At 35.3% G+C, this 22,773-nt stretch overlaps 4 protein-coding genes across 5 annotated transcripts; 2 read left to right on the forward strand and 2 right to left on the reverse strand.

The window, feature by feature from the left end:
• The first annotated feature begins 3,532 nt into the window (after positions 1 to 3,532).
• On the forward strand, positions 3,533 to 6,615 carry LOC113731690 (uncharacterized protein C24B11.05-like). Of its 2 annotated transcripts, none has more exons than XM_027257073.2 (8): positions 3,533 to 3,700; positions 3,835 to 3,919; positions 4,377 to 4,442; positions 4,840 to 4,937; positions 5,403 to 5,528; positions 5,628 to 5,942; positions 6,059 to 6,124; positions 6,282 to 6,615. In XM_027257073.2, the coding sequence occupies exons 2-8, from the start codon at positions 3,856 to 3,858 to the stop codon at positions 6,429 to 6,431; spliced, it is 885 nt and encodes a 294-aa protein (XP_027112874.1). In that variant the 5' UTR covers positions 3,533 to 3,700; positions 3,835 to 3,855; the 3' UTR covers positions 6,432 to 6,615. The 2 variants fall into 2 exon arrangements, with proteins under 2 accessions (XP_027112874.1, XP_027112875.1); XM_027257074.2 differs by having other exon boundaries at positions 3,840 to 3,919.
• A 795-nt stretch (positions 6,616 to 7,410) lies between these two features.
• On the reverse strand, positions 7,411 to 9,111 carry LOC113731689 (uncharacterized). The gene has a single exon (XM_027257072.2). The coding sequence runs from the start codon at positions 8,922 to 8,924 to the stop codon at positions 7,602 to 7,604; it is 1,323 nt and encodes a 440-aa protein (XP_027112873.1). The 5' UTR covers positions 8,925 to 9,111; the 3' UTR covers positions 7,411 to 7,601.
• Positions 9,112 to 16,454: 7,343 nt separating this feature from the next.
• On the forward strand, positions 16,455 to 20,259 carry LOC113731693 (uncharacterized). Its single transcript, XM_027257076.2, has 4 exons — positions 16,455 to 16,927; positions 17,200 to 17,260; positions 17,409 to 17,553; positions 19,680 to 20,259. Exons 1-4 carry the CDS (start codon positions 16,696 to 16,698, stop codon positions 19,929 to 19,931), a joined length of 690 nt encoding a protein of 229 aa, XP_027112877.1. The 5' UTR covers positions 16,455 to 16,695; the 3' UTR covers positions 19,932 to 20,259.
• Positions 20,260 to 20,524: 265 nt separating this feature from the next.
• On the reverse strand, positions 20,525 to 21,716 carry LOC113731692 (chlorophyll a-b binding protein CP24 10A, chloroplastic-like). The gene is made up of 2 exons (XM_027257075.2): positions 21,374 to 21,716; positions 20,525 to 21,176 (listed from the first exon to the last, which is right to left on the reverse strand). The coding sequence occupies exons 1-2, from the start codon at positions 21,601 to 21,603 to the stop codon at positions 20,618 to 20,620; spliced, it is 789 nt and encodes a 262-aa protein (XP_027112876.1). The 5' UTR covers positions 21,604 to 21,716; the 3' UTR covers positions 20,525 to 20,617.
• Between the last annotated feature and the right edge of the window lie 1,057 nt (positions 21,717 to 22,773).

Raw genomic sequence — 22,773 nt, forward strand, 5'->3', positions numbered from 1 at the left:
AGCTGGTTTGGCTTTTGTGCTGCAGCGCTGCAATTAATCACCATGATTTTCCATTAATCATGAGGTAGCAAAACTTGGTTAAGAGCTGTCATTTTTACTGTAAGGTTACGATACCTCGGTTTATGAAGATTTATGAGTAGAAGAAACGGTTAATTGGTGAAGGAAGCAACTGTGCATGGGATAATACTAATTAGGGCGTTAAATTATATATATCGCCTTGCAAATTTGTACAATGCTAGATGATCCCCTAAGATTTCGAAATAGTCGTATGACCTCCTGTGATTTTATGTAAGTAGAAAATGAACAGAATGTACAATCAGTAACGGCAATTATGTACTAAACACGTTACACAAGTGCGTGTGATGAAATCATAACATATATTTAATCCCACTATAGTTTGCATAAATATCCACTATATTCTCTTGCGATTTTTGCATTTTTTCACATAATTTCTTTATCGTTTTTATACAAGATGGTTAAACCATTGTTTGACTTAGCATTTAAGTAAACGCATTTTTGGAATTTTAACTAACGACATTACATAAATTCTTTTTCCGTTAACTTTTCACTTTACATGAAATCATAGAGGAGTGAAATGAATATTTTGAAATGTTTGGAGTGTCATGTGGCAACATATGAAATCACAGGGGTCATTTGTCATTTACCCTACTAATTAAGCTTGTCAATAATGACACTAAAGTTGGTGGTGATTAATTGAGACAATAAGTGAGGCCACCATCTGCACTTAAGGCTATTTGTTAATGTTTCTCAAAAAAATTTAAAGTAAATTTTAAAAAAAAAAATCGTGATAACCATTTAACCTATCTTCTTTCTTTAAGGATATGATACTAATCAACGCTTTAACTTGTAAATGTGGTATTGCTCATAAATGAAGTGGTGCCGTTCCTTATCCACGATAGAACTTGCTTACTATGAATCTTTTGACGATAAGTACGAATTTGTGTTTGAGAATGATATGCAAGTTAAAAGTAAAACCAAACGCATTTATTCCCACCTGCAGTGGGAAAGCATGGAATATAGCGAAAAAATTCTTTAGAATATATACTCCCATCCTATATATACTAGCAACATCATTCTTGCACAATATCCGGAGTTCCGGGAATCCGACGGTCGAATAAGGATGGTAAGAGGAGATATATATATATATACCCAACCAACTCTGTTAATTTCTACTTTGTGCCTTTAGATTAATAGGATAAGTACACCAAAAAAAAGGGTGGAACTTATCATTAAAACTCTAAAATTTGTCATTCACTCCCTGAATTATATATACTTTGGTAGAAAATATTCAAATTTACATAAAACGTGACATTCAAGTATCTTTTTTTTTTTTTTTTCAGACACAAAGAATATCCGAGCTTTTGACCCGACTAATCCCCCTGCGGTCCGAGAGGAGATGCTCCATACTCTCGTACACGTTAACCTTGGGACTCGAACCCTAATGGAGGAGATGGACAATGCTTTCTAAGGAGGGTAGGTGACCAATCGAACTACCCAAAAGGAGCGAGACATCCAAGTATCCAGCCTACCTTTTTTGTTACCTAAAGGTACAAAATGTAATAACCCTGCAAAGAAATGTTGAAAGGTTAGATAGAATTGATGGAATTGCGTTTACTAGACGAGACTCCATCTGCTATGGAATCTGGCCGCAGGAAGGACCAGTTTCGAGAACAACGGAACTCTAGTGCTTCTCAACTGGTGGGTGTAATTGCACCTAGTTGCTGCCTTGTCCGCCCTTGCATAAAATACTTCTTTCCGTCTTCTTTGTTTTAAATTTAGTGGATGATGACGGCATTTTAGGTTTGAGATCTTGCTCCACAATCAAATCAAGAAGGCATAGAAGATGAGCCGCCGGAGGCAAAAACAACGACCCTCCACCTCCAGAAGAATAATTATATTCTTAATATTCTCAATTTCGACAGTATTCCAGTTTCCAGTGGTAGGCGATGGGCCCTGACGTAACATGACCCTGCAAAAAGTTTTGTAATGCTCTGCAACAACAAAACTCTCTACTATTCTCGCAGTCCATCCTAAATCCTGAACCACTTGTTTTGTCGGACGACACTTGTGTGGTGGAGAGCTTGTTTCGCAACTTGAATTTGGAGCATTCGCTGCCCACTTGCGAATGATCTAGTCTACTCAGGATCAGATGATTTTATTCAGGCATCATTAGAGATTAATTTTCTAGACAATGTACACACTTTCGAGTTTGGATGCATAACAAATAAATATAATGTAATAAGAAAATTGTTCGAAATGTATGAATTTTTTTTTATCTTTCAGTTTTAAAATATTAACTTTATGTTTTTTTATAAATTCAACTTAGTAAAATTTGACCACAACCTAAGTTTTTTACTATTTCTTAACTTAAAATCACTACGCGATCCACATGTAATCATTTTTTATGTCAAAAAGGTTAGATCCCATAATTTTAGCAGCAAAAATGAATATGACCACTTTTTTAGGAGAAAAGTTGAATATAATTCATGTCAATTCCTAACTTTTTTGTAATAAAAATGAATATAGATTGAGTCATTTATTCAAATACAACTGGAATCTTACCTTTTGCTTTTAAAAATGTTCATATGTGAATTACGTGATAGATTCAGAGTAAAAATTAGTCAAAAATCTAAATTGGAACTAAATTTTGTCAAATTGATTTTGTAATGGATGTAATATTACAAATTTAAAAGTAAAGGACGAAAAAAGATATGTAATGAAATATGAAGGATGTTTTGAATAATTTTGTCTAATTTAATTTTGAAAATTAAATTCTGCATATATGACATAGGTCCAACCCTACTAATATATGGAAAATGCTACAATTCCTTTTGGGTATGGTACCCATGATTTTAATCCACTTACATCTTGTCACATTATTTAGTAATTTATACTCTTCAAATAATCTAAGGATTGATAAATCTTGTTTAATATCCAACGGTGAATTTAATCTTATCGGTATAATACCTCCAAAGGGACTATTGAACTCCCCCTAATATATACACTCACACTATCAGTGATCAGTGTTAGTGTATAAGAAGATTAATCCTTTAAGTAGTCCTAAAGTCCCAACTTAGAATTTAAAAGAAAAAAAAAAAAAAAAGAATCCCAACTTCGTGTCATGACGATGAATGCAATATTAATTCCTTGTGTAACCCACCTGACTTGTTATTTTATAATGTAGCCTATACAAACCTACCAGGCCACTACCTTGCATATGGTATTGTCTAGTGGTCACATATAATTTGGGACCCCAAGCTGCCTCTTGGCTGACACTGTGTAGTGTTACTCAATCATGTAGCCTTCCTCCCTTGTACAAGTTCCTGCAGATTTACATTTGCCCGTCGAGTTTCTGCTGCTTTACAAGAGAAAGGTATGATAAGTAGGGGAGTGTGATAATCTGTGGTGGGGCCTGTAGGGAATATGGAATAATGCCGTGACATATCCCCTTTTGTCATTTTTCTCCTTTTATGGATTTATGCATGGACCCATTAGTTATGGAGTAAGGCCAATAACAGAATATGTACCGTCAGGAAGGTGAAGGAAGGTATATGGATTCCCGCTGTGCTGTTGCATATATATATATATATACATATAGCCCAGGCCAATACTAAAACCTGCAATAGAGCAAAGAACCCCAGAAATTCCGCGTTTTGAGCTCCATTTCTTGTATTTTGAGGTAAATAATCGCCAGTTATATAACTGCGTCTTTTTTTTTTCTCTTCAGCCAAAGCAAGTTCTTGCGAAAATATTCATTGGTATTGTTTTGGAGATGTACCCGTTTACTGATCACAGCTGAAAAATTTTGTGCAGCTCAGTTTGACAGAAATCCTAATGGAAGTTGTGGGTGCGCGGAGCTCCAATGCCAGTGGAGCCAAATATGAGTGCTTGCTCTTTGGTAAGATCGTGCTATTGCTATAGTCGTAGGAAATGAAAACCCGGAGGAATTGTTTTCTCTCGTTTCGAATATGCAGAAATAACCGATTAAAAGTTTTCATACGTAGAGGAAAGAATAGTCAGAATAGAAATTAAAAGTTTATGAAAGTTCCTAATTTCTCAAACTTGTCTTTATAGTATCAGTTGTCCTTCTGTCTTCCTCCCCCCTTTCTCTCTCTCTTCCCTTTCCTGACCTGCGGCCTGAAGAAAACACATTTTAAAAAAAAAAAAACGTAATGGGTAAGGCACATTTGAGTGCATAAATTCATGAAAAGCAAAATCTGGGGGGTCGACAGTAGTTATGAAAAGCAAAGAAAAGAAAAAAAATAATATGATTTCACGCAGGGTCGGTAGAGGCCAACGGAACATAGGTTATACTTGGAACATATGATTGATGGTGTCGAGAATGTTGTTGTCAGATATGGATGATACATTGTATCCTTTGAGCGCCGGTCTTAACTTGGCTTGCCGCAAGAATATAGAAGGTACGGTTCCAGAAGTCTATGGATGAGTTTCTGAGTATGCTATTTCAGTATTATCAATGGTGGTGCTAAACTTGCATGGTTGTGTACTTGGATGTATATTCATGTTACGAATTTCAGTGTTAATGATATTGTTCAATGAACACAAAGCTGCGAATTTACAAAATACCAAAAAAAAAAAAAAATAGTGAACTTAATTAACCCCTCTCTCGATGGAGGGTTGGATTGGATGGTAAGACGGGAGAAATTATAAATAAGAAGTTCTGAATTCAAGAACTTCAACTTACTCAAAAAAAAAAAAAAAAAAAAAAAAAAACCCCTCTCTGTCACTCTACGTTGAACTACTTCTAGTGGCTTTCTACACATGTTCTTGATCATGCCTTTGTTACAACGACAACAGAGTTCATGCTGCATCACCTGGGAATCGAAGAAACTGAGGTGCCAAAAATGTGTTTGGATTTGTACAAGGAATGTGGGACTACTATGGCAGGTCTCAAGGTACGTAGTAAAATACTCAAGTACAGTTGTCATCACTGTCCAAATAGCTTAAAATACTAAAGATATATATGTAATTCCGAAAGTAGAATTTAAATAACGAATTAACTATCATTAATCATTCATATTCTTACATATAACTAATAAACTATTTGAATTAATCATTCATGATATCAGCATTAAGATTTTTTTAAAAGGAAAATTCTATACTAAGCCACATTACGGCTAAGATTTTTTAAATAAAAATTTTATATTTAGCGACGTTACGACTGACCAATAGACCTCCATAATTTTAAGGATTCTCATATTTATATCTACCCTTTAGTAACGCGTGATTTAGTAATATCGTGGTTTATCGTCACTTTTTGTAGACAGACTCTTTTTTAAATTACTAGCGCTTCTGCCTATTATAGCTGATGATGAAAGTATGCTACTGCTTAGGGGAATTTTTTTGGTCACCTGTAACAGGATCTTGGTTACGAATTTGACAACGATGAGTTTCATGCTTATGTTCATGGGAGATTGCCCTATGATGCACTCAAACCTGATCCAATATTAAGGAATCTTCTGCTTTCCATGCCACAGCGCAAAATAGTATGTCAAAGCTGTTGCTGTACTAATAGTTTTTGCTCTGCCTAACAAAAGCACAATAAACAAAAATAATGAGCGTTTAATTCTGGTGGGCTTAATCAGATTTTCACCAACGCTGACAAAGCACACGCAGCTCAAGTGCTGAGTAGGTTGGGTCTGGAAGATTGTTTTGAAGGTGTGATATGCTTTGAAACCCTCAATCCACCACCTCCGGTGGCACCTTCTGCTGATCACGCCAATGGAACGCCGGATGATGACAATGACAGTTCCGAAACAACAATCTCTGGAGACGCCATCAATGATGAGACAAAGAGCAAGACCATATTTAACATGGCGAAGCAGCAAATTCTCTGTAAACCTTCTCTAACGTCGATGCTAGCTGCCATTCGCATTGCAAACGTTGACCCCAACAAAACTGTAAGTTCTGAAATATTGTTGATTTTTGCTGCAGTTGTCTTCGTTTAAAATGGAAGTTAAATTTCTTGGTGCAGCGAAGATAGATCAATTGACTAATTTTTGTCCTTTTTTCTCAGATTTTTTTTGATGATAGTGCTCGAAATATTGCTTCTGCAAAATTAGCTGGACTTCGTACCGTAATAGTAAGTTTCTTCACTAGCCTATCATGCTACTATTGCATCTTTTGAAATTGATTACAGCACTGTTATTTACTAGGATACTCTCTTGCTAAAGTATTACTCCCAAGGAAACCAGTTGATCCTTAACAGCATTAAAATAAGTGAGCTAATAATGATGCAGGTGGGGAGCTCCAACCTTGTTCCTGGTGCTGACCATGCGTTGAGTAGCATCCACAATATCAAAGAAGCCCTGCCTCAGATATGGGAAGCTGAAGAAGAGCATCTGGACCAAATCATCCAATCCAGAGTGGAAACTGTAGTCCTTGCGTAGGAATAAATATATACAAATAGGAGATTACTCCATCAAATCAGTAGGGAAACTTGTAAGTCATCGTTGGCTTGTCAACGAGGCTATGCAATGAAACGTCATTCTGCAAGTGCAACTCATAAAAGCACTTTGAAGATTGCCATATTACATTTTTAATGCAGAAAGGTTTTAAAGGTTATTCCGTCAATCAAGCGACTGCTTCTCTCCTCAGAAGAGTTTAGATAAATACGTGAGAAGCACCTCCTCCACCCCTCTCAAGACAGGTAGAAGATGCAATTTGATATCCAAAGGCAGATATTCCTCTAATTACAGCAATCCCTAATCACTCTAGATGAACTACCCAAAAACAAAAAAAGAACTTAAAACATAAAGAAAGTGGTCCAGATAATGCATACAGATCAATCAATTACATTTCCTGAATGGTAGAACCTTGATCTTGACCTGGAGCTGGGAAAACAGGACAGAGCAGGGCCAAAGAGGAAAGCAATTGGAATCCTACCAGTTCACAATCATTTACTAGCATTTAATTTCTGCACTCCCTGAAGTCTGAAAGACTAGAGGAGGGGCGCAGCAAAGCACTAAGCCACCATGAAGCAGAATGTGGCTACCAATAACTTACACAGAATACGATGCAAATCTCCCAACTTCAAAGTTATAAATTAAAGTCCCAAATTAGCATATCTCAATTGTCATCACAAATGCAGTACGTAGCTTACCGGTAGTCAGTGCAGTTTCTGCCCGAACAATGCACCTACCTCAAACCTAAATCCCAAGTGAATATGGAACAGCAACACAGACAACAAATGGAAAAAGAAAAGAAAAAAAAAACTGATGATTAATAGATGTCTTGACACATTTTCTAAACACAATCGAGTTAAAAGAGAGAAATTTTCTCAACGCACGAAGAACAGAACCAAGAATCTAAATTCTGAACAAACAGGAAAACATTAACCAGGAAACACAAGGACATTAAGTCGAAATATAAGCAATTGGAACACCTATTCATATCACAATAATAATGATACACAACTTTCAGGCTAAGTTCCAAGTTCAAAATAAGCTACTCATACCAACAATCATTTACTCGCGTATAATCTACACCTATACCTACATAATTCCACATACAAACTCACATTCAAGAATTAAAGCAAGTTATCTCATTCACTTCCGATATCACTTAGAAACCAAAAGGATCTCAGGCTTTTTAGCCTTACTGGGTGTATTAGCATTGGAGGTAGCACTGGCAGCTGCAGCTGCAGCAGCAGCAGCAGCCTCGCGCGCCCTCTTATCTAGCTGAATCAGACTCCTAGTCGCCAAAATGGCCTGCGGGTTCAGGTCATGGGAGGCCCTAGCATACAAGCTCCTTATTGCCACTGAAGCTGCATCTTTCACATCCTCTGTAATCAAAGGCCCCAGCAAGCAGTGCCCCAAAATCCTCAATGCCGGCTGCAATAACTCCCATGGCAGCGGAATTCTCACCCCCTGTGGCCTCAACTCCTTGTCCCTCCCCTCAATTCGCAAATGCCGAATTTCTTCCACAACATCCTCAATCTCATTATGACCCCTCGAGTCACCCGAAAGCCCGTTGCTACTTTCAGTAAAATTATCAGGTTTTTGGGCAGTAAAATCATCGAAATCAGATTTACAAGGGCAATCCTGACCTGCCCAATCTGCCGAAAATATGCAAAAATCAAGCTTTGACCAATTGGGCATTTGCGAGATCTGCTTATAATAACAATCAAGGGCAATGCCTACAATGGAGGCTCGTTTAGTAGACTTCACCGCCATCTGGGGTTCGAGAGGAGGCGATAGAACGCCGACTAGAGGCCGAGACGAGGGGTTATTGTTAATGGGGTTCGATTTATTCGAAGGGGGATTTCGAGGGGAGTGATAAAGAGAAGGTTGAGAGAGATCAGGGATTGAAATGAGCACGGGTTTACCCGAACGAGCTTTAACTTCAGATGAGTAGAGGACGAGAAGGACAGCTTCGAAGCCGGCGAGATTAGGGGTGGGGGAGATAGCAGAGGTGGTGGAGGAGGAGTGGATGCGGGACAGATAGAGGGAGGAGAGGAGAGGGATATAGCAGAGGACAACGAGGCGGAGTTCGGGGTCAGCAGAGAGGAAGGTGTCGTATAGCCACTGGCAAAGAGAGTCGTCGCCGGAGCCGGATGAAGGGGAGGAGAGGGAAGATGAGATGGAAGAATAGGCGGCGGAAGAGAGGAGGAGGGAGCGGGCAGGGCGGTCGGAGTCGGCGAGGGACGAGAGAACTGAGGAGGTTTCGGGGAGAAGAGTAGAGAGGAGATGGATTCGAGTGCGGGCTTTTGATATGGACTCCCACCAGGAGTGCATCGGGTCGGAGTTATTTGCTCCGGCAGCGTTGCGGTGGGGAGCAGGACCACCGTTTTGGTGGTTGAAGGAAGTGGAGTTAGATGGGTTAATCTCGGTGGAAGAGGTGGATGAGGAAGGGGATCCAACGGGTCCGTGGTGGAAGTCCATCAGGGCCTGGGGAGGATTTGGCGGCGGATGGGGATGGTGGATCGGGCCGATCTCCGGCTCTCCTCCGATGAGCAAAATGGGGCGTGGCCGGGGGTTCTACAGTCAAGAGTCCAATTAGCGTCTGCCCATTGAGTGGACCTTTGCGGCAACAAAATGCAGGGACTGGCTGTGCGTGAATCCAACATTACCCCCCTGTTACAGCCTTATTTTGTTTTTAATTTTTTTGCCCATTTAAATGATTTTTTTTTTTTTTTTTTTGTGAAAATCTTTTAGCCATGTAAAAGTTACTTGTGCGGAGTGCGGACGTCTTAGCAGAACAAAAAGAAAATCTGTTATGAAACAATTTAAAGTGTGGATGTTCCTTTGTATTTTCAAGAGAATTAATTCATGATTTATGACTATATTATGTATAGAAATTATAATCCATAAATCTACTCATGTAGTGGAGAAACCGTTTCATAAGTTTCTTCATATTCCTGTAATAGTGGATGTTTAATATGATTGATGTTCCTTTAATCTTGTAATACATATATATAGAGGTATATTGACATCATTTGGAAATATCTTGTATTAGTTGGAATAATAAGAATATCATTCTCCATTTCTCTACTCATTTCTCTAATATCTCCATTCATATAATAGTATTTTATTAGTTTTATAACAAATTATCAGCACGAATCTCTACTTTTGAGCAAAAGGTGAAAACGGAGGCTCTACCTTGAACAAATGTGAAACAGGAGATTTTGTCAAAATTTTGTCTGCATTTCTTCAAGTAACTTCTGAGGTAAATTTCTGACCCACAAGCTTCTTTCAATTTCTTATGGCTAATATTTGAATTATCGCAAAATACAGGTTCCTACTGTTGAACAACCACTAAACACAAACATATATTGTTTGACATCTTTGAGGTAATATTTCTCCTTTTAATTCTATTTATTTATCTTTATAATTATTTGTTATAAATACTTATATTCTGATACTATTATAGAAAATCAATTATGTTTGAGGATTCACTTGTCCTTTGAAAATACTTAAAGAAAAAGATTTGACCACCTGAAGATTGTCGTTCTTTAACGAAAATATTTGGCCACTAGAAGATGATCATTATTTCAAAAACCTGGTATGATAAATTTACTTGTGGCTACAAGAACATAATTGTGCAATTTTCAGAATTACTTCTCAATTAAAATTGTGTCGAGAAAATTTTACTCATAAGATATATTAAAAATGATACTCTCCACAATTGATTTCTCGAATATGCTCCTGTAGTAGCAATATTAAGAGAAATTTTGAAAAGTATTTTGTACTTATTGCATGCTAATTATAGTCCATTCCCAGAAGTGAATGCGACTAAATTTCAATTTATTAGTTATGGTTGTTGTCATGACTATGATTTTGATAAATATATATTTTATCATGACAAGAGAAAAAGTTATCACTTGAAATGGGATAATAATGATAAGGACAAGAAAGTAATGATCCTGAAGATAAATGTCTCGAAATACATTTGACGAATCAAAATTATAATCTTCACATGGCCAATTTCTTTAAACACCCTGAAAGTGTATGATGATTGATTTAATTAGCTTTTCTTCCTGAAGAAGAAATAGATATTAAACATTTGGGATCAAAGGATTATGGTGATAATATTTGTCCCATAAGAATTATGGTGACAAGGATATGTGTCTCGCTAATAAATGCTACTATATACACTATTTTTCAACAAAAGAGACAAACACAATCAGTGGTAGTGCTTAAGTGATTGAAAATTTCAGAAGAACCACTGTTATATGTCTTCCCATAGGAGAAAAGTTTATGATAAATAAAGCATTACTTTTTATCATGTTTCGAAAAATTTATTGAATTTGAATATCCATCGAAATGGATATCAAATTGAGATACTAAATGAGACAATAATAGAGATCATGTTTAGAAATCAAGTGAGATAAAGGTTAATTATATTATAATAATCATTCGAGAGAGAAATAGTTATCGATATAGTTGTTTTCATTCTCATTTGATTTATAATCATCACTTGTAGTAAACCAGAAGTTTACTGATTCCAATGGATATATGATTTGGCAAAAGTGAAAATATTTGAGAGTCGACAAGTATTTATACATACTCCCTTTATATTATATATGGCTCCAAAAGAAATTTAAAATTTATGTCGGGTATGAATCACCTTTTACGATTAAATATCGTAAAATATTGATGGGTGATATATTGAATGATTTATTTATTCTGATGAGTTACGATTCCCGACATTAGGGAGAGGAAGAAATCAACCGAAAGGAAATCATCTGAAAAATTAGTTTTTTTCGATCCTCATACAAAATAATGTGAACTAGAAGTTCAAGAAATTCTTCATTTGTAGAAAGTTGCAAATCAATTGTCAGATATATTTATTGACTCTAGAAGAGTAATTAAATCAACTATTCCTGCAGAAAATACTCTGGTTAAAATTGATATCTCCAAAGGACATACACGTGTGCTACAAATAAATTTAAGGCCGGCTTATCTAAATAAGGCATAAATTGATTTCAAATATCTCAAAAAATTAAATAAATGTCATGACAAAATTCAATCTCTTGAAGAGGTTGCTCCTAAAGAACCAACTCCTGAAGAGAATGAAATCATAGAAAATTTAATTGGACTCTAATGAAATGTAGCACTTGATATTATAAAAGTTGATCAGGATCATTAATCTATATTGGTTGATGAATGTCGGTATAAAAATAATTGTTCAAAGTGGAAAGATACGATCCAATCTAAATTGAATTTATTGGTTAAAAGAAAAGAAGTCCAAACACCTGAAGGTGTAAAGCAAGTAGCCCAAGAATTTTCACAAATATTTGGATACCAATGATCCAATATGTCTATGTGTTTTTATCAAGAAAAATGGATTAAATTTTGTGATAATTGCTGTATATGTTAATGATTTAAATTTGATTGGAACTCTTGAAGAGATTCAAAATACTATTAAATATTTTAAGAAAGAATTTGAGATTAAAGATTTTGTAAAAAAAAAATTCTGCCTTAGTTTACAAATTGAGCATTTGAAAAGTGGAATTTGTCCACCAAACTGCATATACCCAGAAGGTATTAAAGCGATTTTATATAAATAAAACATATACATCAAGTACTCCAATGGTCGTCAGATCATTAGATCCTAATAAGGATCCTTTTAGACCGCAAGAGAAAGATGAAGAGACACTTTGTCCTGAAGTACTATATCTCAGTGTAATTGAAGAATATTGGAATGCGACGATTAAAAGATCTCAAATGATGTTTGCATCAGGGGGAGAAATTAATACACAGGAATAGTGTACTCTTTTTCCTTCACTAGGGTTTTTGTCCCGATAGATTTTTCTCTAGTAAGGTTTTAACGAGGCATATTATTTGTGTAATGGACATCCAAGGGGGAGTGTTATGAAACAATTTAAAGTGTGGATGTCCCTTTGTATTTCCAAGAGAATTAATTCATAATTTATGGTTATATTATGTATAGAAGTTACAATCCACAAATCTATTCATGTAGTGGAGAAACCGTTTCATAAGTTTTTTCATATTCTTGTAATAGTGGGTGTTTAATATGATTGATATTCCTTTAATTTTGTAGTACCTATATATAGAGTTACATTGACACCCTTTGGAAAGACCTTGTATTAGTTGGAATAATAAGAATATCATTATCCATTTCTCTACTCATTTCTCTAATATCTCAATTCATATAACAGTATTTTATTAGTTTTATAACAAAATCATTTTTGTGGGGGGGATAATTTCAAAAACCTTCCCTGAGGTTTTTAACAATTTCACTCGGCTCCCATCAGGTTTAAGAAATTGTACTTACCTTCTTTGATATAGTAAAATACCTATAATACCCTCCTCTTAGTAGACAATTTTAAATTTAAGGTAGTAAATTTACAAAACCTAAAAAAATATCTGTTTTTTGTCTCTTGTTCATTTTCTAGTTAATATAACCTCTTTTTATTATCTTTAGTTTTGTGGATATTAGCAAATTAAAATTACAAAATCTACAAAAGGAGTAGATTATGTGTTAAATTAGAAGAATATGAAGAGACTTGCAGTGATAGAGAAATAAATAATGAAATTGATGATTGAAATAGAAAGAATAACTAAAGATGTGAAATTTGTCATATTTTGTTTGTTGTTATGAAATTTGTTTATAAAATGTTAATAATTACATAATGATTTCTTTCATTGAATTATAAATTTTTTATTACAATTTTATTATCGAGGTAGAATTTATTCTCTACTTTTGAGATATTAATATTTTTAAGGACATATGAAAGTTGTAATGATAGTTCTAGATCAAATTAGCTTATATTGAATAGGTATTGGAGTATTGATATTTAATTTGAAGTATAAAATTGGTTGTCAATGGAGTTTTGTATGTTTTTTTATCGTGACAAGTATTGATACTATATATATAATTTGGGATCTTTTGAATGGCTACTTGATTTCAGAATTTATGTTTAGATAGTTGTTAGAGATTTGACTTGTTGATTTCTGCAAAGTGTGGAAGAAAATAATTGAGTATATTATATTTATTTTTCGTAGTTTGTACAAAAGGGCAGTTTAGAATTTTTGAAAGAAAATCTTAATTTTTGGACCTACATTGTTACTAAACAGTAAAAGATGAAAGGTATATATAATTTTTAAAACCTGAGGGGAGCTCTTTATACTTGTGAAAAATCTCATGGGAGGTTTGTGAAATTAACCCTTTTTTGGGTGAAAATCTTTTAGACATGTAAAAGTTAATTGTGCATATCAAAAGGAAAATCATTAAAAATGTCTTTCATATTTTATAAAATAATATTTTTTATCCCTTACTTTTAAAGGTATAATTTTACGTTTTTTACAAATTTAAATTGATCAAATTTGGTCTTTACTTAGGTTTCCAACTGATTTTTTGTTAGAATCCATCACGTGTCTTGCATGTGATCATTTTTTAATGGCACAATTGTCAAATTAAATTTTACATAATCTGATTCATAGTTTCTCACATTTTACAAAATGAATGGTTTCATTCCTCACATTTCACAAAATGAATGGTTTCGTTCTTCACATTCACAAAATGAATTTTTTCATCCCTCATTGACTATGTGTAGGAGTAGTTTTTTTAAAAAAAATCTATGTATATATCTATTTGATTTCATCCAAACAGTACGAATAATATGTAATATATCTATATTTTATTTCACATAAACAAACTAATTGTAGTTATACGCATACTATTCAATAGATATATACATGAGTTTAAAACTAACAATTTTGTTTTAAACCTATATATATATATCTATTTCATTTCACCATGTGAATCTATCCAATATTTGTGCCATTTTCTCTTTTGGTAATAATTCATTTATTGAATTGTATACTAAGGACATCTAATTAATTGGTGCTAATTCGCATTCTATAGTTATGCTAACAAATTGCAATTTGAGTTCAAAATTTATACTCACCACTTTTAAAGCCAACAGTTAAATTACCTGTCTTGTGATTGTTTTTAAAATTTGAAAGTGCTACTTACTTACTTATTTTTGCCATACTTTTCCTTTGTTTATTTTTTCTGTCCAAATTTAATGCGATATAAACACTCGATAATATTTAAAATTAAATGTCTTTTTTCTTTCCACTTTTCGAATAAAAGAAAATGAATATGAGTGAAAAACTAACATTTTTTTAAAACTCATATCCATATCTATTCGATTCCGTCTAAATAATACGTTCAAGCGAAATCAAATAGAGATATATTACATGCTATTCATACTTTATAGGTAAAATCAAATAGATATATACATGGATTAAAAAATTATTCGTATACATGATCATTGAGAGATGAAAAAATTCATTTTGTAAAATATGAGGGATGAAAAAATTTATTTTGTGAAATATAAAACATGAAAAATTTCATTTTGTGAAATACGAGAGATTATGAACCGAATTATGTAAAATTTAATTTAACAGTTTTACCCTTTAAAATGTTCACATAGAAGGCACGTGATGGATTCTAATAAAAAATTAACCAAAAATCTAAGTAGAGACCAAATTTAATCCATGTGAATTTATAGGTGACGTAAAATTATACTTTTAAAAGTAAATAACGAAAAAAGTTATTTTGTAAAATGGACATTTTGAACGATTTTGCCACAAAACAAAAAAACTGCCATGTGTTCTTGACCAGATCGTTTTCTTCTTCTTCTAGTAATTTCGTGTTCTTGATAAAAGATAAACTCGTACTATCGCATATAAGAGATATTGAATTAAAGTGTGATGCATCATACTATGTGTCTAGTATGTTCATTGGTAGATAATCCCAAATTCAATTCATGTTTTTTTTGTCTTTTTCTATTTCTTATATTATTGACCAAACTTGAATTTGTTAAATTGAACAATTTGATTTTCACTATATAACCAGTAATTCAATAATATTCAAAATTTTCAAAGCACACAATAAATTTTAAATTTTCACTATTCAAGAAAGTAAAAAAAAAAATCAAAATTCAAACAATACGTTTATTATCCCCAAGTCAACTTCTCAAAATTACATTGAAATAAAAGAATAAGTCCTATCTTATAACTATTTTGGAAAAGTCCACTTTTGAAATATGGCAAATAATCTAAATTTGTAATATGCATCAAACTATAAATATGGTTTCTTTAATTTAGGGTGAGTTTAATAAAATTAAAGTTTAAAAACTAAAATATAAAATTCGAAATCTGAATATATTAATTTATTGAATTGTTAATTGCAAAATATGATAGATTTCAGTGTATATCACATTAGTGTAATAAATAAATACCTTATCATTTATTTTGTTTGGAGCAAGTTTTTGCTTACAGAATTTCGTACCACTTAATTAATTAATTCAAATGTACTATTTTTTATTATCAAATGCTGTTGAAATCTGAAATCATAAAATTTAAGTGTCGAATTGAATTATCAAATAGAGTCTTAGTTTGCTCATCAGTAGTTATTTATAACTTCCGTGATTTGGTCTTCAAACAATTGAATGCGTATAATTATTTATAGTAAAATCAACCAATTCCAAAGATATTTCCTTAGCGTTGTTTTATAGTCACTAAAAGGCCAAGGTTATTTTTGTTAAGATTAATAGTAAAAGACTAAATGAAAGCACCCAATCTCAAAACACCATCATATTCTATTTTGGTGTTAAGATTGCAATTGCAATTTTTAAGTGTTAAGATTAACCAATCTCAAAATCATACGCACTCTTTCCTATTGATGATTCTGCTACCTTGGAAGATTCTGCTTTTAGTTTTAGGGACTAAATTTAATTAATAAAAGAATATGTGTAGAATCAAATGAATCAAACAAAAGATATTACAAACGGAGGTTTAAAAACCATCCAATCAAAAATTCCCTCGGCAATACACAAGTACCACTAAAAGCCATTGCTAGATTAGCCATCCACGAACCATGATCCTTCCCATAGTGACGAACTCCCCGAGTAAAACACTAGCAACAAAAAAACTTTCAAAGTACAACTGTGTAGTTTAAAAATCCAAATCCTAGGTAGCTCCGCCTCCTCCATTTCATGCCTTCAACTCACTTCACTTAACTCTCTCCGATTTCCAGCCAAACAAATCATCACCCACTCTCCTGAATCCCACCTTGTTTTTCTCGTCCGCATCCCTCTTCAAATAAGTGAATTACAGCATCTTCCCCTATTCCACCCCATCATAACTTCACTCAAAGCACAGAGAGGAGCATTTATCAATGGCATCAACAGCTCTATTGCAGTCTCTCTTCTCGACTCTCAATTCTCCCTCCCACAAAGGGCTTGAAAGTGCCTCCTTGCCCTGCTTGCCCAAATCAATATCTCTTAACCAACAATCCATTGGTTTTGCCAGATCCCAACTCCAATTCAAGAAAAACCAGAAGACTCACATCACTAACTGTGCCCCTAGTGAGAGTCATAATGCCAAAACTGAGACCCCTATTGAACTAAGTATGCATCTTTTCGTTACAATGTTCGTTTTTTTTTTCTTTCTTTTTTTGCCCTTAATTTTTCATTTTTACAAGTGTAGGGTAGGAAGGACGTAGCTAGAACCTCTTTCTAAGACGAGTAACAAAGTAAAAGAGGCTTAACCACTTGGCCTACATTGCATTTTTGCATATTTCCTGTTGAATGAGCTCTTCAATTTGTGTACCTGTAGTGTAAAGTTTCGATCTTTGTCTGTTTTATCCAACATTGACATGTGGGATCTTTGTGGACTTCAGGGTTTCCAGCATTTCCAACAGTTATGGATATCAACCAAATTCGTGAGATTTTGCCCCATCGGTTAGTCAAATTCCTTAGATTTTTGTGGTGGTGGTCTGATTTAATGCACTTAACGTTCAGTATTCTCTGGATCGTTTTATGATATCAAAAGATGTAAGGGGATTAAAATAATAGCCTGTTTTGTTAAAAACTATGCGGGGTTTTGCAGTTTTCCATTCCTACTAGTGGATAGAGTGATTGAGTACAATCCTGGAGTTTCAGCTGTGGCTATCAAGAATGTGACCATAAATGACAATTTCTTTCCTGGGCATTTTCCAGAGAGGCCGATTATGCCTGGAGTTCTCATGGTTGAGGTAAATAATATTCAACTGCAATTTGTTAGAGAAATTATTTCTAAATTTTTTGTTTTAACGTCCTAAAGTTGCCTTCTTTTTTGCCTCTAGTACTTTATGCAATCCTTATTGCTCACATTTCGATATTAGCCATTAAAATGTTCAATTCTTATGAGTTTAGATGCATTCAAAACACAGAATGACTTTCCTACTTACATGGAAAGTCGAGCATATTTTCTAATGGTACAGTACTTTTTCATCTTACTAATAAAGGCAATTGCATTTAATGAAAACTGGCTTGACAACCTGCCAAGAGCATTGACCTCAGAGAATGAGGAGTGATTGTAGATTTGTTCTACTTGGTTGACTATGTTGTGCCAAACTGTGGTTCTACTTTATTTCCTGGTCCAGTGTGGCTAAAGATGCACTATACTTCTCAAACTTATTTTCATATCTTCCGAGAAGTTGACAATCCACATCTAGTTTTTACATCAACCTAATCATATTAATGAAATAATGCTATTATTATCAAATCATTGTGCCAATTCCTCTGCTTCTTTCACTGGTACAACCTTTGCATTGTATAGTCGTTCTATCCTGGATCTCCCTTGGTAATCCGATTATCATTAATAACTGTTCCCGTCCCCAGTTGGTTTAGGATCAAACCCTGCCTGCCGCTGCTTTTAAAACGTATTGCTTGTGGCGTCTATTTGCTTCTTTGAAGTCCCTTAGATAACTGGCCAAGAATGTCGACATGCTTGGTCAGTGACTTACAATGCTCCTGTGACACCACATTTATATTGTTTGACAGCAACCAAAGGTTACTACTACCTTTCATGGTAATTTAAGTGATAGATTCAGAAAATCCTCCGTGCAGCCTTTAGCTTGCTTAAACCTCAGAATCTGGCTACTGGAAATTTCACTGCTTAAAGATTGCACCTCCACTGGGAACTGAAACAGGGAAATTTTCATATCCTTGTTTCAGCAGCAGGAGTTGTGGAACCATGCTCGTTTTGAACCCTTCCTTCCATCAACTTAGGGCATCTAGGCTTCTTCATGACAAAAATTTCACTTTATTTGGGATATTCAGCTTCAATAGTCATCTCCAGACCTTGTTAAACTTCTAATGAGTGCTATATCGTATTAGTCTTTACCATGTCAGAGCACTAATTAGATGGTAATCACGTCTACATTTTAACCACCTTACCACATTCTAATGAGTGTGGTAAGTGGTTCTAGTTACCTTGCTTTTACACCTTACAGCTAACAATTGTGCAAACTGTGTATTGCTTCGTAATGTTATCCTTCACATGACTGCTATTTTCTTGTTATTGTTACCTTATTATTATTATTGTTTTGGAATCCATCTTCTTCAGTTCCAATTTACTCCTGCAGATCCTCTGGTTGGTTTCACTTCAAGTCATATGACCTTGTTCATAGTTAAGCTATTCTATTAACCAATTGGTGTTTTTCTAATAGGGGAGCCAATCTTGGCTTATTAAGCAAAAGAACCTATCCAGGTTACCTCAAGTGCTAATCAAATTGGATTTTGAAAGAAGAAATTGGAAAAGAATGGAGGGGAAGTACTAGCATTTAAAAACATCTTTTAAGTTTTGTTCAAAACAATAATGATGAAGTCAGTCAAAATTATCCATTTGGATAGATATCTCAATATTAAGATCTATTTTTCGGGAACCCTGTCCATGGATTTTAAAAATGGTTTAGTACTATACTGGGTGAGGCTCCACTTTAGTAATCTGGTTGGCCGTCATATAATCCTTAGTTGTGGGAATTCACTATTGTTATTTTGACATTATTTTTCCTTTTCATGAGATACTTGTTTTTGTCAATGAGGAAAAACTAACAGGTAGCTGAGGTTTCACAAAGTAGAAAGCACAAGCTAGAGCTTACGGTTTTTGATTCTGAAGATCTCCAAAAGCCTTGGGCTCAATGTGAAATAGAATTAACCTCCTGTTGTTGTCAAAGTTTTGATGAATTTATTTTGTTTTACATTAGGACATTATAAAGTCTAGTTTTTGGATGATCTAGTGTTCAGTCAATGTAACCATCCTAACTTGTTGATTTGTTTTTTTTCATCAACTACCTCTATGAACAAAATCTTATAATGGCGGTGCTGTTTGATACAGGCAATGGCCCAGGTGGGTGGCTTGGTTATGCTGCAACCTGAAGTGGGAGGCTCTCGTGAGAATTTCTTCTTCGCTGGAATTGACAAAGTCAGGTTTAGGAAGCCAGTAATTGCAGGAGACACTTTGGTCATGAGAATGACACTCATCAAGCTGCAGAAACGCTTTGGAATAGCAAAGATGGAAGGAAAAGCCTATGTTGGATGTGACTTGGTCTGTGAGGGTGAATTTTTGATGGCCACAGGCAGTGAATGAGTATCTGTAGCCTGGTTGGTTGCAAACGTTCGGAAACTTGTATTTTCTCCTTGCTTCCTGCTTTCCGCAATTTTATGTTTTCCAAGAGTCTGGTAGGTAGCTGCTTTTTGACAATTACAGCGACTCATTTGTATCGCATTTTATATCGCATTTTAGATGGTATCTGCAGCATCTAGTAGAAGAACTCCGCTAAAATCTGTTGAGTATATTGAAGACAAATCCAACAGTTTCTACATTAGGTAGATGGAGTTGTGACTGCCTGTATAACATAAGAATTCAAATGTTTTTGAGATTCAAAAAGCAGAGTTGGAATCTTCTTTGTTCAGCAGCTCTCATTTGTATGTTAGCCCAATCTTTAGACATTTACGCCAATGCTAAAGATGACTTGGTAGGTGGCATATCTTTTGCACTTATAGTTGGTTAACTAATCACGGGAATACAGGTACTTCCTATATTTGCTTGTAGCATATTTAAGACTAATTTATCTTTGCTTGATTTACAGACATGCAAAACAGTTTTCATTGACTGTCTAGTAGAATATTGCGGATCCATACGGCAGGTTGCACTTTGCTTAAATGTTGGGGAACGGAACATTGCCAAAAAAAAATAAAATTGAATTATCGTGGAGGAACTCTGCTCTGATTTCTTCTTTCTACAGGCAATCAGTTTTTACATCGTCGTTGGAATTATACAGCTGACAAACCAATAGCCCCAAGGGGTGTCTTTCCTTGGCCTGCCTCAAAGTAGAAAATTAGCATAGCTACCATAGCAAGTCTTGCGTGCTTAATCTCTGCTAACTTTAGTCTCTCAAGCTTCTCATTGTCAGGAATGTAAACTCCATCCCTGAGTGTTCCAGCAACTCCCAGTGGGTCGAAGAATTTTCCGCCAGGATAGCCTTGTTCACCAGTAGCATTTGCGAAGTTTTCAGCAGTTCTAGACCATGGTGTGGCCCATTCTACAGATTGTGAGTCAGGGTTGAAAAAATCAACCCATCTTTTGCTCTCAACCCACCCCATGAGTAGGAGTTGAGTACCGAGGAGCGAACCAAAGGAGAAGGGTGCAATGGCACCAGGGTCAGCGCCAGCTTGAAACCATGGGATACCACTCCATGCCTGGCCAACAAAGATTCCAACAACCGCAGTCATTGCCCATCTGCCATGAATGAGCTCAGCTTCTCTATACCATTTCAAGAATGCTGGATCCTTGCCAAGACCAAGTGGATCAAAACCGTAGTCACCAGGGAGCCTGCGATGCATAGATCCAGCTAACATAAATCACATGATATAGGAGACTGGGTAGAGTGGGATGCAGGGAGTAAAAAATATACAGCAGGAGCACGAAAAAGTTTTTTTTTATTAAATAAACTAGAAAATGTTAGTACAGCAGTTGTCATAACTCTAGCGAAAGAGGTAGTCAAAGGGAAAGAGTGAAAGGTTGCTTACGAGCCATCGAGATGCTCAGGGTCAAGGATGCCTGGACCAGTTCTAACACCAGGAATCCATGACTTCTTGGGAGGACGAGCAGCTACCACAACTAATCTCTTTGGAGCAACAGCAGCAGCACCACCGACTCTAGCTGCAGTTGGTGAAGCCAGCAGGGCCTGACTTTTCTTTCCACCAGTCAAGAAGGGAGAGCCCAATCCATTTAGTACTGCAGCAGATGTGGCAGCCATAGCCTCGCTCCCTTTTACTTGTTACCCTTCTCTTACTTTGTGCAGAAAGATTAGTGGTGAACGGTGACACCAAAATATTATTGTTGGTCTCAAGTTTGTTGGCTACTAAATGCAGACTTGGCTTGTTATATGGTCATGGGGGAACCTGAGAGGGTAGGGGGAGGATCAAAAGAGGAGCTTCCTGAGGAGCCAAGTAGGATGAGTGAAATCCAACATCTCTGTTGGATAGATTTCGGACCAATGAGATGATGAGCTCCATCTGCACCCACCGTATTTGTCTATTCCACGTGGACCATTCATTCTCCTCTAGTTTTTTTTTTTGTAGTTAACGCAGTTACTGCTAGATGAATTGAGCTCCCTAAGCATCTGAGGAGGATACTTCGAGATTTTCTCTCTGATCCTCAATATTGTTCACAGGTTTTTGTGATCTTAAAACATGATTTCGTACTTGAACAATCATAGCATGCAAAAGCGTGCTAAATTTGAACGTTGGAAGCAACGCTAACAAATATTCTTTTCTGATAAGAAGAAATTGGCCTTTAAAACATTAACATTTCCAGTCAAGCAGTGAAAATGTTGTCGTTAAAAATCATTCATGGCTAAATCATCCCTGATTTGTGATACCAAAGCTTTACACGCGGGGTCAAGATTTAGCAGAAAAAGTGACGGTAATTAAGTGTTCAAACAAAACCAAAAAAATTAGACTAAGAACTGTAATGATACTCTTGCAAGGTTTTGGAGTGGGTTTGTTCGTGGCACAGTCTATGGATGATCATGAAGCAACGTTACTGCCCATTATCAGATTATTATACGACTGCAAGATTCTAAATGCAGTAACCCACTCTGTTTCCTTGATTAAAAAAAAAAAAAAGGCCCTCTCTGTTGTAAAAGAATTAAGGATGGATCAAGCACTCAAAAGGCCCTCTCTGCAAGAAAGACTGCAGGAAGATTTCAGCCTGTCCAGTAAGAGATTTCGTGATGCTGATATTCTAATATTCTTTAGTCAGAACAGAAGAAGACATCATCCCTGCTGATTACTCATTCCTGATTCCTCCATAGGGTACTTAAAAAACAGCAATGGTCACATACGCAACTTACAACAGAAGGGCTGCTCTTCCATGCGATTCAGACAAGTTTTCATTGTCTCAAAAACTTGCATGATACAAAGCC

Source organism: Coffea arabica, chromosome 2e (assembly GCF_036785885.1).
Source record: "Coffea arabica cultivar ET-39 chromosome 2e, Coffea Arabica ET-39 HiFi, whole genome shotgun sequence".
Classification (NCBI taxonomy): Eukaryota; Viridiplantae; Streptophyta; class Magnoliopsida; order Gentianales; family Rubiaceae; genus Coffea; species Coffea arabica.